Source organism: Macrobrachium rosenbergii, chromosome 10, assembly GCF_040412425.1.
Source record: "Macrobrachium rosenbergii isolate ZJJX-2024 chromosome 10, ASM4041242v1, whole genome shotgun sequence".
Lineage (NCBI taxonomy): Eukaryota > Metazoa > Arthropoda > Malacostraca > Decapoda > Palaemonidae > Macrobrachium > Macrobrachium rosenbergii.
This window is the reverse complement of record NC_089750.1, coordinates 13016494-13033600: the sequence shown is the minus strand read 5'-3', so window position 1 is coordinate 13033600 and position 17107 is coordinate 13016494. Positions and strand designations below refer to the sequence as shown.

At 34.7% G+C, this 17107-nt stretch overlaps 1 protein-coding gene across 2 annotated transcripts in view; it reads left to right on the top strand.

Moving 5' to 3' along the window:
• The window catches only part of LIMK1 (LIM domain kinase 1), a 100284-nt gene that overhangs the window by 30541 nt on the left and 52636 nt on the right, over positions 1 to 17107 (top strand). Inside the window, exons 5-7 of one of the 2 annotated variants that reach the window (XM_067109877.1) lie at positions 954 to 1036; positions 7398 to 7506; positions 11340 to 11369. In XM_067109877.1, coding sequence (XP_066965978.1) covers positions 954 to 1036; positions 7398 to 7506; positions 11340 to 11369 — 222 coding nt within the window. The remainder of the gene's footprint in view (positions 1 to 953; positions 1037 to 7397; positions 7507 to 11339; positions 11370 to 17107) is intronic. The other variant, XM_067109879.1, reaches the window with a different exon arrangement.

The window sequence follows — 17107 nt, the reverse complement described above, 5'->3', positions numbered from 1 at the left end:
CAGGAGTGAAAGAGAAGAACAGTATGGGTTTAGGCAAGGAAGGGGGTTTCTGGATCAAGTTTTTATTAGTAAACAGTTATGTGAGATGTTTGAAAGTAAGGGAAAAAAGCTGTGTGTGGCATATGTGTAATTCGAACAACTTTTTGATGAAATTGATAGAAAGGCACTGAATGTTGATGATACTGTGTCGTATAGAAGGTAAGTTTTTGTTTTTATAGTGGAAATGAAGTGTGCGTAAGATATATAGGTGGAGCAGTAATTGTTTTAGTGCAAAAGTGGGTCTCTGTGATTATTCAGAATCTATATGATTGGAATGATGCAAGGCATCATAGGAAGGACAGTAGGTACAGGTGCGAAGTTATGAGATAAGAAAGAATCATAATGGTGTTTGGAATGGTTATCGTTAAGAGATGGTAGTGTTCATTGAAGATAGTGAATATAAATTACAGAATCTAGTAAAATAGTTTGAAAGTGTTTGTGAGAGGAGAAGGTTGAGCAGTTAGGGTTATTAATTAAGGTTATGAAGGTAAATGAAAACTAGGAAGATGGAACAGTGAATTTTAGTGTGGATGGTGGAAAAATCGGAGCCATTGGCTTGTACAGTGTAGGTATTTGGGAGGAATTACGGTGGATGATGGTAGGATGAGAGAAGAGGTGAGTTGCAGAATAGGTGAAGCAAAAAAGGTAGTGGGGTGTGTGTTTGTGATTGTAACGAATATTGGGGAAGAGACTTGAACTCTATAAGGAAGCCAAGTTGGAAATATTTAAAGGAATTGTAGCATTAACTCTCCTTAGTGGGAGTGAAGTGTGGATGCAAGATAGAGGAGAATGGTGCATTGTATGAAGTGGATTTACTATGCTACTGATGAGCTTTTTATATAGGTATATGAAGGTGAAAAGAAATATATATGTATGTTTTGCTGATCTACAGTAGCTTCATTATCTCTTTTCAGTGGACAATGCTATAAAAGACAGATGCAGCCATTGAATAAATCTTCCTCTTTCACTAAGAAACCTCATAGTATACAGCTGATTGGTAAGTGTATTTTATCACCAAATTTATTGAGTGAATTAGTTTTATATGACATATTATCAAAACAAGCATCCCTATTAATAGGCTTTTACCCGGCAATCATTATTCTATTATTCTATAGTAGTACATAACTAGCCAGTGTAGTTACTTGTTATCAGCATGAGTATGTAATATGAAATGTAGCATCCAAACCATTTATAAACCTCTGTAATGCTGATACCTACATGCTTAATGAAGGGCAGGCACATAAACTCTCTCTAACTGCTTAAACATGTGAATAGGTGATTATCAGTAGTTGAAACCTATCCATGACAAATTTTTCCATGGGATTGTCAAACATTACTCTGTGCATGTTTGGGTAGAGCCAGATATGGTGGATGAGTATTCTGACTACATTTCATCCCTGCTGTCATCTTCCACCTTTATTTATCTTCAAGGTGATTTGATATTCATTGTTATGTAGAGTTATGAAAGACATGGAAATAGATATTGTAGTTTTGTCTTTGACTTGACAAGAAAAATAAGAGTGTATTGTTTTGTTTGCCTCTACTTTCTGTAAGTTTGGAAGATAGTTGGCCTCATGTATCAATTGAACAGTTAGGAGCTGATATTCTTTGTGGCACTATTGTGGCCCTAAAATGAGTGATTCACCAACTTATTGGTGCTTATAAAGAATCTTCCTGGTGCTGATTCTTCATTACTGGCAGTTATCTGGTTTTCCCTGTGATAGAGAAGCATGTCATTAGCAGCTTCAGGCAGGATTTCCAGCCCTTGGGGTTGAATCACTGTTAATTTGTATCATGTTAATAGGGCCATCTCTTGTGATTGGCATTAACGTAGGAACCTCTCTCTATTTTTTGCCGCTACAATATTTTCATTTTAATAAATGTGACTCTTAGATACCATGCAACAAATGATTGTGTGTCATGAATTCTTTCTACCAATAGGCTTGTTGTTGAAATTATGAGTAGATGCTTAACCTGGAAATTAAACCTTAAAGTCAACCTTTGCCCAGTTATGTTGAGCCTTGAAGGGAGTTGTATAAACCATATGGCATTTGTTCCTTAAGGTTATTACTTTGACAACTGCTTTTATTTTAGCATTCTTATCATAAAGACAAGGAATGGAATCGCATAGGCTCATTTCCTATATAAATCTGCACTAGATGGTTCTCAATATGGTTATGGTAAGTCTTCACTTTTGATTTTTGTGGTGAAGCTTCAGGACCCTGGCAGGCAGAACAGCATAGCAGCACCTTTTAAAAATCTTATCAGGGACAACTTTATAGAGAGGACATGGAAGCATGTCCCATCTGTTTAGTGTGCTCTACATATATGTGAAGAGGATCAGATCATGCAGGCTGAGCTTATGTCAGGTATTCACAAAAGAAAGATTTTCAGTAATGCAGTGAGTGATTTTACAATAAAACAAGTTTTTATACAGGCCTGTTAATAATAATAATTAGCTTTTTCCATGTGAAACAGACCCTTGGCTAATCATGTTTTCATTAGTTTAAACAGCTATTTAAATTGGGTTTGTTTACCCTTAGTTGTACTGGTAACCATAAATGAAAGTCCTATAGGTTTTATTTTGGGAATCTTGAAAGACATTGTATATTTTTATTTTCATAAGCAATTATTGATCAAAAATGGAAAGATGAGCTGCTTTTGTTTCATGACAAACCCATTAACCATAATTATCCCATTTTGCGGTTAACTGATTCCCACACATGCCAGTTCATGTTAATTTAAAGACGGGAAACAGATGTCAGGTAGTAGCCCTGAGCTCGTGTATATAGATCCTCCAAGTCTCTAGCAGGTATTTGTCTCTCTCTGTGTCTGAGGCAGTTTACTGCTCATGTGAAATCCCCAGACATTTTTGCTAATGATTTTTCAGTGTTGCCAAATGATTTGATTGTTTTATCCAATTCATTCCTTCAATTTGTTGTTGTATGCTCATACCATTACTAAATACTGTAGCTTTCACAGTTTTTTTTTTTAGGCAGAACAACTGATGGACACAGGGTTTTCCCTTTGTAGTGAATGGTAGGCAGTGAAGAGGGTTTTTTAAGTATTGGGTTAGTTAGGTGTAACGTTTTGCAATCATTGTCTCTTCATACTTAGCATTGTGGTGATTTTGTATTTTTCTAGTATGTTTTCAGAACTTATTATTCATTTGATTCACTGTTAACTGTAGGATTTCCTTATCAAGTATATACCTGATATGATATTAGATTATCTAGTTAGTGCTGTTTGAGATGTAAGCCTTCTGTTCTCTCCCTTACTCCTCACTGTATTTTTAGATATTTTTTCCTTAGTACAGAGAAACCTGTTATATTATTGTTAAGTCAATCCACCTATCTTTTGTTATTTGTCTTTTCTGCTATTCATGTCAGTGTAATGGTGAGGAGCCCATTTGCTGGACTTCCCTTAGAAAAAGGCCAACATAAGAAATTGATTATAGCTAGAATCATGTTATCTAGGTGTGCAGTCTTTGACTTTCATGTGAGCGGCAGGCTATTTAAAATATTGGCAAACAGTACAATCTTGATAACATACCTCTGGTCAAAGGTGCACAAAATCATAGAGCCTCCAGCCATCTGGTAGTCACAATTTTAACTTAGGCATAGGGCAGTGAATTGCAGAGGCATAGGGCAGTGAATTGCAGATCAACTCCAGGTTTGCCTTTGCTCCAGGCAAAAACAGTGTGGTAGTGGACAATCTTAGCAGGAAGAATAAATTTCTTGCTTTGGAATGTGTGATGTGTGCAAAGCTGGATGACACCCCCTTGGAGGATTTATTTGTGACTTGGGAAGTTACAAATTTCCAGATAATTGCTCAGGTCCTCCAGATCCAATAGCTTGGAAGGTAGATGCTCTGATGCATTCATGATACTGCTTGGAAATTTGTTTTGATGCTGGTTGGCATGATTGAGAGCTGTGTTAGACGAGATCAGGAGCTTCTGGGATCTTCAAATTTTTAGCAGCATTTCTTTGGTCATTGTGAGAATGTTTGCTGACATCTGTCACTTCTGGTAGCCCTCCTGAGGAGAGAGTTCTGATGGGAGAATCTCCTATGCCAACCTCTCTTCCATCAGTTCCACTGGAATCCAGAAATGTTAAAACTTCATTCTTGCAGTTACATAGCAGGGCTTCATAGGCAGAGGTTTTTCAGCAAAGACAGCCAAAGCAATTTCTAAGCCTTGCAGGGTTTGTACCCATAGTCTCTACCAGGTAATAGGTAACATTTTCTAGGGTTGGTATAGTAAAAAGAGTATTGATCCAGTCATTGACACCATTCCTCTGATTCCTATTTGTTCATTTTCTGAAGATGACAGAAGAAGCTGTTTATGCACTTACTTTGTCATTTCAACTTCATGGACTTGAAGTGGGATCTTCTATGGAATATACAAGATTATGTTTGCACCTAAGAAGGAGGCTCCTCTGGTGATGATAAAATCCTGTAGATAGAACCTTTTGTTGGTCCTCAGAAGTCTTGCTAAGTTCCATATGAACCTTTGGATATGGGCTATTGTAGGGTATCTAACATTGAAGATGGTCTTTCTTGAATTTGTGTCTTGAGATGATTCAGCAGATTACCCTCCAAAAAGGTGGATTTACCAAAGAATGGAAATAAAATGGGTCTGCCTTTTACAGATGTTTTTATTGAAAAACTGCTAACCCACAAAACCTGGGTAGCCAGGACCAATCTTCTGAGTCCTTAGCCATTCCATCTCTCCTGGCCTATGCCAAAGACAAACAGACCTCCTTTGCTTTGTCAAAGCATCCTTTACTTAAAGCAATTTGTATGTATTTTCAGAGAATCAAGAACTGTAGGAGAGATAATCCAGACTTTCCTTAGTGAAGGGATTATTAAGAAACAAGAAATATGATTTTTCACTGGTGCAGACTGGTTATCTTTCTGGTATATTCTTGATATCAGTTTGGTTTTAGTGCCAGACATAAGGAGATACCAAACAAACTTTATAAATAATAATCAAGTGACACAAGGATGGTTATATTTGCCTTGAATATGGTTTTCAGGTTGTACAGATTCATTGTCATCATTACCATAGACATCTTTTCATGAACCCATTATGGCATTCTTGAAGATGTAGACTATTTTAGTGTTATATTCTTTTTATGCATTAAATAATGGGAGAGAACTGTCCTCTGCTACTTTATTCACTCTCACATGTACCTTATGGCAGTAAGGGACTCCCTATACACATTAGCTGTCAGATCTGAAGTGCTAGGCGGGCTTAATAATTCAGAGTACCAAAAAACAAGCCTCATGGAATTACTCTGTTATTGGGGTTTCTCTTCGATGAACACAGCTCCTTTTTGTTATAAGAGCCAGGGTTCCATTGCTAATCTTAATTCCAAGAACTAGCAGACAGATCCTATTATTTTCTGTCAGCCAATTCTAGGGATTTTGTGGATTTATCACTTCCTCTTGCATTGGGTTTATGAGTGCAGTTCTGTAATGAGTTTGTCATGAAACAAATTAATTATGGGAACAATTAATTTTTCATATAAACCAATTACTTATAAAAATACAATTCCAACCTCCCTACCCCACTAGGGGTTTATGAGTGCAGTTCTGTAATGGGTTTGTCATGAAACAAATTAATTATGGGAACAATTAATTTCTCATATAAACCAATTACTTATAAAAATACAATTCCAACCTCCCAACCCCACTAGATCCTCACAACTAATGTTGAATCCATGTACATTTAAGGCATTAGTGGTAATTAGGGTGCTGATAAAGCTGCCAAAGCTGCAGTCGCTAAGACTAGTTCAAATGTACTTTTATCTCTCAGTGATTTGCTGCTATCTCTGAGACCCAAAATCGTTAATAAATGGAAGGCATTGTGGAGTAATGAATCTGATAGTAACAAATTGAAACAGATTGAATCAACTGTTCGGTTGTGGCATCCTTTCCAAAAAGAACTTTGCAGTGTGGTAATTTTATTATGTCCTTAAATAGGTTATATCAGTCTGATCCTGGATATTTGATGAGTAACCCATGTTACCCAATCCATACACAAATGAACTTCAGATATCACTAAAAATGAAACCAATTTTATGACCTCAATTTTCATCCAACAATGCTCATTAAGTATTGGAAACTAATCCCTGAAGGAAATTTTTTTCAACATTTCCAGCATTTTCTGGTTATCCAGTTATTGAATTACTATATTAAGGAGTTGCGATGTATTAGATAAGGTTTAATTTAGCCTTAAGAACAGATCCTGCAAGCCAATCTTCAGTTAAGAATGTTAACTCAGTAATTGGTCATCTGACTCAAAGAATGACTGCCATGACTGCCAGTGTCTTGGGTTTTGTTGACCACAAAATGGGCTAATTATGAGTAATGAGCTTATAAGAAAAATAACAAAAAATTACACATGAGTAAGAGCCTTGACTGTGTAACTCAAAGTGCTTGACAAAACTCAAAGAATCCTGAACAACAGGGTGGAACAGGAGTATCAAACTTGTATTTTGTTGTCATAGATTTTATTAATCTGTAAAATTGTTTCAGCATTCCAATAATCAATATAATAATAATGTTGAATTTTGAAGTGACTTAATGAGTTGCATTGGAAGGAAAAGGAAAAACTGTAGTCAGTGCATGAAATTTACCATATTCTGTGTTGAATTTAGAAAATGTCCGATGTTGGCCAAGGGAAAGAAGAATGTCATCATAGACTGAGGGCAAGCATGTGACAAGCCTTGGGAGAGAAATATAGAAAGGGCATAGATTATACAAGGGCATGGAGTATTAAGTCAATGATTTGGTTATGAATAGGAGAGGAGTATATTAGGTGAATCAGTAATGAAATGGAGGAAAATAAGCCCAAAAGACAGAACCGATATAAAAACTTTTTGAAATAAAGTTGAAGAAGAGGTTGTGTGTCATCAACTGTAAATCAGAAGCTAGGAATAATTTTAGAAAGGAATAAAACTGCAAAGCTGGAAGTTAGTTAGAAAACTTCATGACAGCATGCTAGATACAAGAGCAGTAATAATAAATGTTTGAGAGTGACTTGATATGAAGTTGAAAAGAATGCTGTCAGTAGATGAGATGTTGCACAGGTAGGTATTGGGGATCATACTGATAGAGTTATTTGTAAACTGGGTTTATCTTTGACATTGAATATCCAAACAATTTCATGTATTACTTAATCGTTTACTGAGTAATAGTTCACTTATGTCAAGTGATTAGATGCCTTCACTTTAGGTTGAGGTAGCTGTGGTTTGTGGTTTTAGGCTGAAAGTAGAATACAGTTTAGAGCCCTTATTTTCTAAAATAGATTTACAGTTTAATGTATTTTTATGTTAAATTATGTAATGTTTCAGAATTACCTGCTAAGTCAGCTAACCAACGTAGGATCAAGTTAAGTGTCGACTCTAGAAAGGGCTTCCCACTGGCTGGCTTAAGTAATTGCAGAGGCTTACGTATTGCAGAGTAAGTGTATTTTGCACTACAGGTATTTGCTTTTATTTCATTAATAATTATGCTAAGGGGATTTATTTTTTCTGATGGATTTATTGTACCATCCCACTGCTCTCTTCTTTTCTTAAGAAAATGATAACTTCCAGACTGCACTAAAAAAAAAAAAGAAGAAAAAGATGTCACTGACAGAATAATTTTCTTAACAGAAATAACATGTGGCAAGATGATAGACAACTGAGTAATTTCTTGTAACATTACATGTTGAAATGTAAATAAGATGTAAATAAGATGGCATAGTCAAATTTTCTCTTAGTACTAGACCGAAGGATTTTCCATGTTTGTTTTTTGCCAGAGGCCCTGTGAATGAAATGAAAAGTGTATCAATTTTGAAGTAATTTTGCACTGGTTTAAGCATTGGTGTTGATCATTTTGCATAGAAATAGTCCTGCATTTGTTTTAAATGCAGGCAATTTTGCCCATACAGTTGATAATACTGTATAAAGTTTTTTTTTGTAATCTAAGGATGTTTTATTCAGGGTGTTTTAAATGCAGGCAATTTTGTCCAGACAGTTGGTAATACTGTATAAAGTTTTGTTTTATAATCTGTGGGTAGTTTAACCAGGATGTTTTAAATGCAGGCAATTTTGTCCATACATTTGGTAGCCCTGTATAAAGAGTTTTATAATCCATGGATGGTTTTATCAGGCATACAAGTGGATTGTCTTTCGTGATCCACTTGTTTAAAGTGTGATGCTAAAAGGTAAGACTTCTGTGAAATACAGGTAGTTTTTGTGCTATTGATGTTACTGTAGGTTACTACTGGCATGGTAGTTGAGAAATGGCAATCAATTTTAAATGTAGTGTAATGAAATTTCCATATTAAAATAAATTTTGCTCGTGACTTTGAAGGAACTGTTAAACATTCATGCCAAATCTTGTACATTCTAGCATTGTGTAAGGTAATATGCTTTATCCTTATTTTTTATTCTTAATGTTAAGGGATGGCAGGGCTCTTTTAATCCCCAATGATTACATAAGAAACTCTGGATCAGCTCATATGATTACTGTTATTTTGAACCAAAATATTTGAACGAATTTTGCACGAAAACATTCCTATCACTTGAATGGGCCATAAATGGCTACAATCAGTCCCCTGGTATTCGGTGGGGATAGGGACTACAGTTTGAGAATGTATGTAGTAACCATTTATAGAATAAACTTTTAAAAAATCCAGAGTATATGTGAAAACGTAAACACCAAATACATGTGCCCCGCTCGTGATACGTAAACATTGTAAAAACATTTTGTAACTTTATGATGAATGGAAATAGGTTGAGTTAAAACTAAAAATCAGCTACAGTTGACCTGGGATTCATGTGCGATGCGTACCACAACTCCCCAAGAATAGCTAAAATCTGCGAATACTTGACACCCATCTAAAAATGCTTATACTGTAACTGCCTATTGTGATAGTTCAAACACAAAAAACCCCTCTGAAAATGCTTATACCTGCTTTTGTAAAGTTTTATCATGAAAAATGAATTTAGTCATGAAAATAATATGAAAATATAGTAATTATTGAATATTTCTCAGTGAAAAACTCCATGAATAGGTGAATTTTCCACAAATAATGTGGATATGCATTCCACAGAAAAGTCCGCGAATAGGTGAAGCCACGAATCTAGAACTGGGAGTAGGCAGGAGTCCTCAGTATTGTGAAGTATTTTCCAATACTGAATTACCAAGGTGTGATGTTCATCAGAGTCAACCGAAATAAGGTTAAGCTGATTTCATTTTGTGTGTAATTATCACTGGCTTATGATTGAAGCACATGAAGCTTGGATGTAAACATGGGGCAACTTACAAAACATTGAGATGAATTCAAAAGTTAATTAGTGAAACGAGATCAAAATGTATTAAAATGCAAGAAGAATAGCATTAGGGTAGTAATGCATTGCATTTGTGCGTGAACTTCTGAAGTGCCAATTGCATGACATCCTCTGGGAGTCTGTTCCACAGTCCAACAGTGTGAGGAATAAAAGACCTCTGGAACTGAGAGGTTTGACAGCGAGGCACATTTACTGCAGATTGGTGGTGCTGTTCAGCAAATCTGGTTGCTCTCAGCAGATAAAGGGGATCAGGGATCAATTGTGAGCGTGAAGGATCTCTGTTGAAACAAACTTATGAAAAAGCGACAAACAAGAAACCATCCATCAGTGGTCCATATTCATAACTGCCACTATTAAGAAACAGAAACCTACCACCATGAACCACTAAAAGAGATTAATCTCTGGTAGATGCAGACATCCATACCAGAGAACAGTATTCCAGTTAAAGAAGTACAAATGAGCTAAAACAGTTTGCACTGATTTTATCACTGTTATAAATATACGAGGCCTTACGAACAATACCTAACTTTCGTGTGGTATTTGCTGAAATTTTTCATTAGATGTTTCTCAAAAGTTAGATGTGAGTCAAAAGTTACACCTAGAATAGTTAAAGCTTCAGACTCATTTTCGATGTTCCATCCACTTTAAATGAAAGGTTGGGGAGGGAAATTTGTACATGATCTGCCAATCAATAGTATTTTCGTTTTACTAGAGTTAAGCCTCATGAACACAGGGTAAGTTACATACATGAGGTTTCCAGGATATTACAAGGCTAAATGGGAAGTCAATGATCACAATAAAACAGAAGATTAATGATAACTTCGATAAATTCCTTAAAAAGAGCTTACTAAGAGTTTAGTCTACACTCTACAGTACAATATGAATGATGCAGTGCTTGGTAAGTATAATTCTTGGTAAGGGAATTTTCTGAATTGGAAGTAAAACAAATGATTATAATGCATTATTGCAAAGTATAAGAAAGTTTCTGTATAAAAATATATTCATGGTGATAAAACCATGGTCGGCTGATTTACGTCAAGATACGACTTCCAACATGCATGTAAGAACCTACCCATTGTAACTCGACGGCTACCTGTACAGTAGTACTATTTGCTAGTGGCAATGGGATTCATGGCCTGATTTCTCCTTCTGACTTATGGTATTAGTAAAGTGGTAGGTTCTTATTCATGAAATAGATTTTCTATTTCAGGTATTTACAGTACTTTTTGTAATTGCTAGTTGGGTCATTTGTTCTCTCATGCCTTGTCAGAGTCATGTTGTTTAGATAAACATATTATGTAGTTATCTAGAGTGAATCTGTATGCTTTTTAAGTTGACTGATACTTAAAAAGTTTTGCAGGGTGGCAGGGCCATTGTAATAGGTGGTTACAGCTTTTAACAAAATTGCCTGCAGTTTTAATGTTTTGCCTGTGTTTATAGTAAAAATTATTAACTTCACATTCTAAAAGTTGGATTTTGGTTTCAGTTCTACATACTGTAATTGTAAAATAGTGGCATTATAGCTGGACTGAGAGGAATTGTTTTGACCACTACTGCCTTGAATTGGTTAATAGAATAGAGAAAGATTTTATGCTTATTATAACCTAATACTATTAAGGTATGCTTGGAGAACTAATTCTAGGTCTAAGATGATTAAACTGAATGCCAAAGGATTGGAAATATTTCTAACTAGACTTACAGTACATAGAGGATTCCAAGGTAGTATCTGTTGTCACCAAACTAAGATTTATGTGGTAGGGAAAATATTTGGTGTAATGTTTTTTAATGTTATTGGATACTTTATTAATAATTTCCATCATGCAATTTAAATAGAAATATATAATATGGGTCACATCTTATTTGCTGATGATGGATTCTACCTTGAGGATCATTAGGAAGGCCAATCAAATTTAAAACAACTAATAGGGACTACTAACTATCACTCCTATATTTCAGTGTTCCATCTCTCAAGGAAAGATTGCAGCAGTAAGTAATAATAAGTTAACAGTGGTTTCCTTGTAGCTGCATGGCATGCTCCAAGAGTAGAGCAGTGTTGTACCCTGTATTGGGATGATAAAGTTTAAGCAGTACTACAGATCTTTTGGATTGTCAGATAAAGTCTTCACTTTTTGCACTGTATTTACCTTATCTGGCTTTTGTTATTTGATCGGCATACCCAATTTAGTGTTTTACCTTCTAGTCACAGTATATTGTAAATACAGTATGTCTTCACAGGCAATCTTATGTGATTTATGTTAGTCTCTGGTGTATTTTAAAGGTTGTCAATAAGACACAAGTGATGAAAGGTAGGAGAAATTTTCAGCTACCAGCCATTTCTGTGATATTCAGTACAATATTTTTTTTACATTGTATTCTTAAAGCTGTCCAAAGATTTTTACATCATTGTTAAACTGTCTAAAGAAATAATGCTTTTATTGTTTTAGTAAAAGGCTTGCTACTTAGTTGTGTTCATATTTTAGTAGATATCTTTATATTCTTCTTGAAGGGAATGCATACCGTAATTCCATGTACAAGACAACCTTTAGATAAGACAAGGTAAAAAATTATGGCAAATTTTCATGAATTTATCCCACATCAGTAGTATAAGACGACTGCTAAATTACCAAACCATCTGTGAATAGGCTAGATTTTGCAACAACAGGTATCTTATGAAATACTGGTTATGTAAAGGTGATGTTATTACAAATGCTGTTTTACCTACTGTATTCTTAGAAATTCAAAATGAACAAAATAACAAAGCTGATTCTATATTGTTTTTCCTACACATGTCGCCTAAAAGGGAAACCATTGTTTTGTTTACGTTTCATTACCAATGACAAACAACCCCTAACAGCAATACAATAATGTACAATAATTATCGTACATAATTATCGTTCGTATGACTGAATTGTTCTAAACAGTTACAAACAGCTATGCGTGCTGTCTCACTTGATGTTCCCTGGGGAAAGTTAAAGTAGAAAGAGTTATAAAATCATTTTAAAAATTTGGTATCTCTAATGTCATGGAAGGTACCGAAGATGATGATCTGTACGATAGCGATGACGAAGCCGAAGCCACCTCACCAGAACCAGAATGGAATCCCTATGATGATGGCATATGTGATGAATCTTGTGATAAGTATGAGAAACCTTTAATGAAAAATGAGTATTATGTTACCTTAATGTTATTACTACCATAATTACATACCATTAAAATTTCTGAAAGGCTACTGACAGATAAAGGTTGCTGTGAGTGCAACCATAACTCGATGTTTACATTTTCTCAGCTTGGCTCACTTAGATAAAAGTTGATTTCAGTGATATGAAATTATTACTCGAATAGGCTATTTATTATGAAGATATGCCAATAATATATAAGGTAAAAATGGCTTTATTACCTTTATTATCAGTTTATTTCATAATGTGAGTCTTTTCATATATGTCGGTGGTTATCGCACCGAGGCCGAGGCTAGCCGACCGATAAACATCACTTAGAATTCAAGGTTTGAATTTTAGAATGGTAGTTTAAGACGGCTCCCAATTTTTAGGGGTGAATTTTAGGATTGAAAGGCTGTCTTATACAAGGAAATATACAGTATGATGAATATGTACAGTATTCCATGTTAGAGGATTTTTTCCTCAGCATTTGTGGTAATTACACACATTTTGACTCCATTTTCTTTTATATATTTTTAGAGGTTAAAAATTCCTAAAGTATAAGAGAAATATTCTGTAATACAGTATGTTTGTCATTTTATTATTTAATTTTTATCTTAGTGTCATATTTCGATTACTCTGTTGTGTGAGTAAGTGTCAAATTTCGATTACTCTGTTGTGTAAGTAAGTGTCATATTTCAATTACTCTATTGTGTGAGTAAGAAATATGTGTGATGGTATATGCGTATTTAATATTTTTGTTGGTCTGTATTTGCTGAAAGTTATTGATGCCTTTCAGGTAAGTCTGTGACAGCATGTATCTAATCTTTGGCAAATAGATATTCATTGAAGGTTTATACACTGGCCTTCCCTCTCTCTGTTATATTTCCATAATTTCAGTATTCTCCCATCTTTCAAAAGGCAGGTCTGACACTTCCTTTTAGAGGAAAGTCTTTCAGTTTTAAAAAATTTTTCTTGTTATTTTTGGGTAATAAGGTATTAGGTTGCCCATCTCATCACCCTTTTTGTTAAAACAAATTTGGGTGTATGTATATGAATTAGATAGTTTGTCCCATTGAGAATAAATTCTTTGTCTCATCCATATGAGCGATTTACTGTATTTAGTGGCCTATAAGACCCTTGAAAGTAAATTATACAAAAATTACCTTGCTTCAAATCATGCTGAAGGCACAAGAACTTTAGCTACTCAGTCAGGATATGTGCTTGGCTGTACTGTAGTCCTACACAGGCATGCAGGTTTTATTAATAGTAATAATAATACAGTGATACAGCACAATATATCTATTAATTCAAGCACTTTATGGTCTGGCAACTCCCATGATCCTGGACTTTTGAATCGGCTGCCACTAGTTCTTGAGTGGCTATAAGGGTGGCACTACACGTTTCAGGGTTTGGATTTTTTTTTATTTCGGAACTAAAGTTTGCTCTGTAAATACACAAGCACTGTGTATTTCCAATGAAGACATTCTTTGAAACTTAAAACTATACAGCATGCAAATGAACTGTAATTTGCATATATACTTGTGTGTTGTTTATCTCATGTATTATGTGATCATTAAAATTTCATCCAAAAACATGATTTCAACTACCAATGTCCATATTGTTTTTAGTTAAACGGCCGGCTCCAGCCTGTGCTGAAAGTAAATCCCCTATGTAAAAATAGGTGTGAATTTTAGGAAAAATACAAATTACTTAAAAATTTATCATATTTCATCATATACCTCATTTATATTGGAGATATATTTTCAGTAGATTACACTAGGCAGGCTTTCTGTGCCATTAAATTTACGGTTGTAGCTGTGGCTGAAGAAACGAATAATGTGCAGGCCACAAAACGTTTTGGAAGAGGCAAAAGCATCTGTAACTAGTGAAATCACACCTTTATTTCCTTTAATTTACTGCATTTTTTTTATAAATGAAGTTGCATTTTAAAACCCAGCTTTGATAATTTACAAAAAATGAATCTTAAATCCTTTTCATTTAGCAAATAATGGCTGTGATCATGTTAATAAAATGCAATCAGCTGATGATTTTAAGAATGTAAAAGTAACCAGGATGCAAATGGTGCATGATAAGTATGTCCATAAATTATAATATGACAGTAATGTATGAAATATAATTGCACACAGTACATAAAAATCAGTTTTATTAAAAATCTGATTATTCTTAATACAATAGTATTATTTGACTTTTGCAAATGGATATCTGTTGTGTAACATCCTAACCTGGGGCAAATACTCTCTCTCTCTCTCTCTCTCTCTCTCTCTCTCTCTCTCTCTCTCTCTCTCTCTCTCTCTCTCTCTCTCTCTCTCTCTCTCTCTCTCTCTCTCTCTCTCTCTCTCTCTCTCTCTCTCTCTCTCTCTCTCTCTCTCTCTCTCTCTCTCTCTCTCTCTCTCTCTCTCTCTCTACAAAAAAAACAAAAGCAGCAGATTTTTACTTTTTGCTGAAAATGAACAATGGAAAATTTTGAAGTGTTGAAAAGCATTGAAAGGTGCCAGATCAGCATTCAGCAGTGTGCTTATAAAGTAGTTTAAGCTCTGACATAGCGAAAGTGTAAGCATTTCCTGGGAAATGTTTAAGGAGCAGGCTAGAATTTCCATAAGGAACTAAACTTAACGAATGATAGTGATTATTTATAAGCTTTGTTCTACTTTTGATATGGATGTGGAATGAGCTGGCAAGACTTTGTTAACATGGGTTTTTTAGTGGTGATTTCTGACATCCAGAGTATTCTGTGGCCTGGCAGTGGCCTGGTCCCAAGAGTGCCAGTTTTAAGAGGTCGGACTGTGATATGTAAAATATTTAGCAGTGTTATAGCAGACATAAAGTAATTGTTAGTTTTATGGGTGTAGGTTATTTCATTTACACCCTCTCTTCACTTAATGACTGTTGATTTGATAATTTGTATTACAACATTAGTAAAAAGATATACTCCATCTATTTTATAAGAGGCCAGAAGAAGACTGATGTAGTTGTATAATAATTCAGCTAGATGATCCAGTAGCACAAAGCTTTGCAAGACTGTTTCTCTGGGTGTGCTTGATTATTTTAGCAGGCACAGTAAGCAGTTCTTTTAGTTTTATAGGCAACTCTGAAAAGGCAGAAAAGCTGTCACTGAAAGGATTATCATGATTGATGTTGTGGCTGACTACTGTATTGTTGTAAAATATGAATGATCTGCTTTAAGCATTTTTGTGCACAATAAACCAACATTCAGTGCATTGAGTTCCAAACATCTAATGCATTAAGTTCCCACTGAAACATAAGCGTACAGTATTAAGCTTTGTAAGATAAAATTTTCATCCAATTCAGATCAGATCTTGTACATCTTGCCTGTAGGTACATGTTTGGTGTTGTAAAAAGGCATATGAATAAAAGAAATTCATCTTTGTTTAGAGGAATATGCTGTTCATCATTAAATAGGAACTTGACAGTATTTTCCTTATAAATTCATTCTTACAAAAGAGAAGGGATCCTTTTAGTTGAATAAGATTTCTTTGTATATTAAGGGTAAACGGTGCACACATCCCCAACTGGATTGATGTATTCCCACAGGATGCATTATTGTAGGGTCAGCTGTGGAATACTGCTAAGTTAGCTTATGTTTGAAGGGTATGGATTACTGTTATAGATATCATAGAGTTAGTGAGATATACATTGTAGATTGTATAAAATATATATACATTTTCCCAAAAGTTGCCCTTGTAAAACTGGGATGTGTCTTATAGGCTGGCAAATATGGTAGGTTTTTAATTAAATTATGGAGCCAAATTACATAATAGTAATCTGTTATCATCACTTGAGAAAATGGTCAGTTATTTAAGTTATGTACGGCTATTATTTATAACTTTAGATGTGCATCTGTTTGAAGTCTTAAGATTTTTTAATGTTATAAAGCTGGCAGTAATTAAAAGGATAATGTTATAAAGCTGGCAGTAATTAAAAGGAAACTGGTTTGCTTAGCATTACAGTATTTTCCTAATTTTCTAGTGTTTAATAGTAGTAGATTTTTCTGTATGAAGCAGTTACAGATTGTGCATTACCTTATCACAGAAATGTTAAAAATCTATCTTGAAGATAACATACTGTATTGGAATATTTAGTTTGGTACAGGACCAGGAATTTTTGTAAAAAAAATTTGAACACAACATGAGTGAGTAGTAGCAGAACAGGCATTGTCATATTTTGAGCAAGACCCTAAATGTCACTTGTGTTTATATTTGTCTTTCATTCGAGATAGCCTTGTCATGTACAAAGTTTGGTTCAAAGAAGATGGAGCAGAAACAGTAGTTCAGTGTTCTCTGAAAATAATTTACTATGAGGGGAAATATTTCCATGCATTTGATAGCTTTGATTTCATTTGCTTAAAGTCATGTTTAAGGAAGCACACTGATGTATAATTCTAGTCTTATTGACAACCATTTTATTATAGAATTGTAACTGTTTCCTCTAGATCACCACACCAAGTAAAGCCTCTTCCTTGCACCGCATGCCTGTTTAAACCTCTGCCATCTTACTTTTTTATTTACAGGGTTTCATCTGAATAGT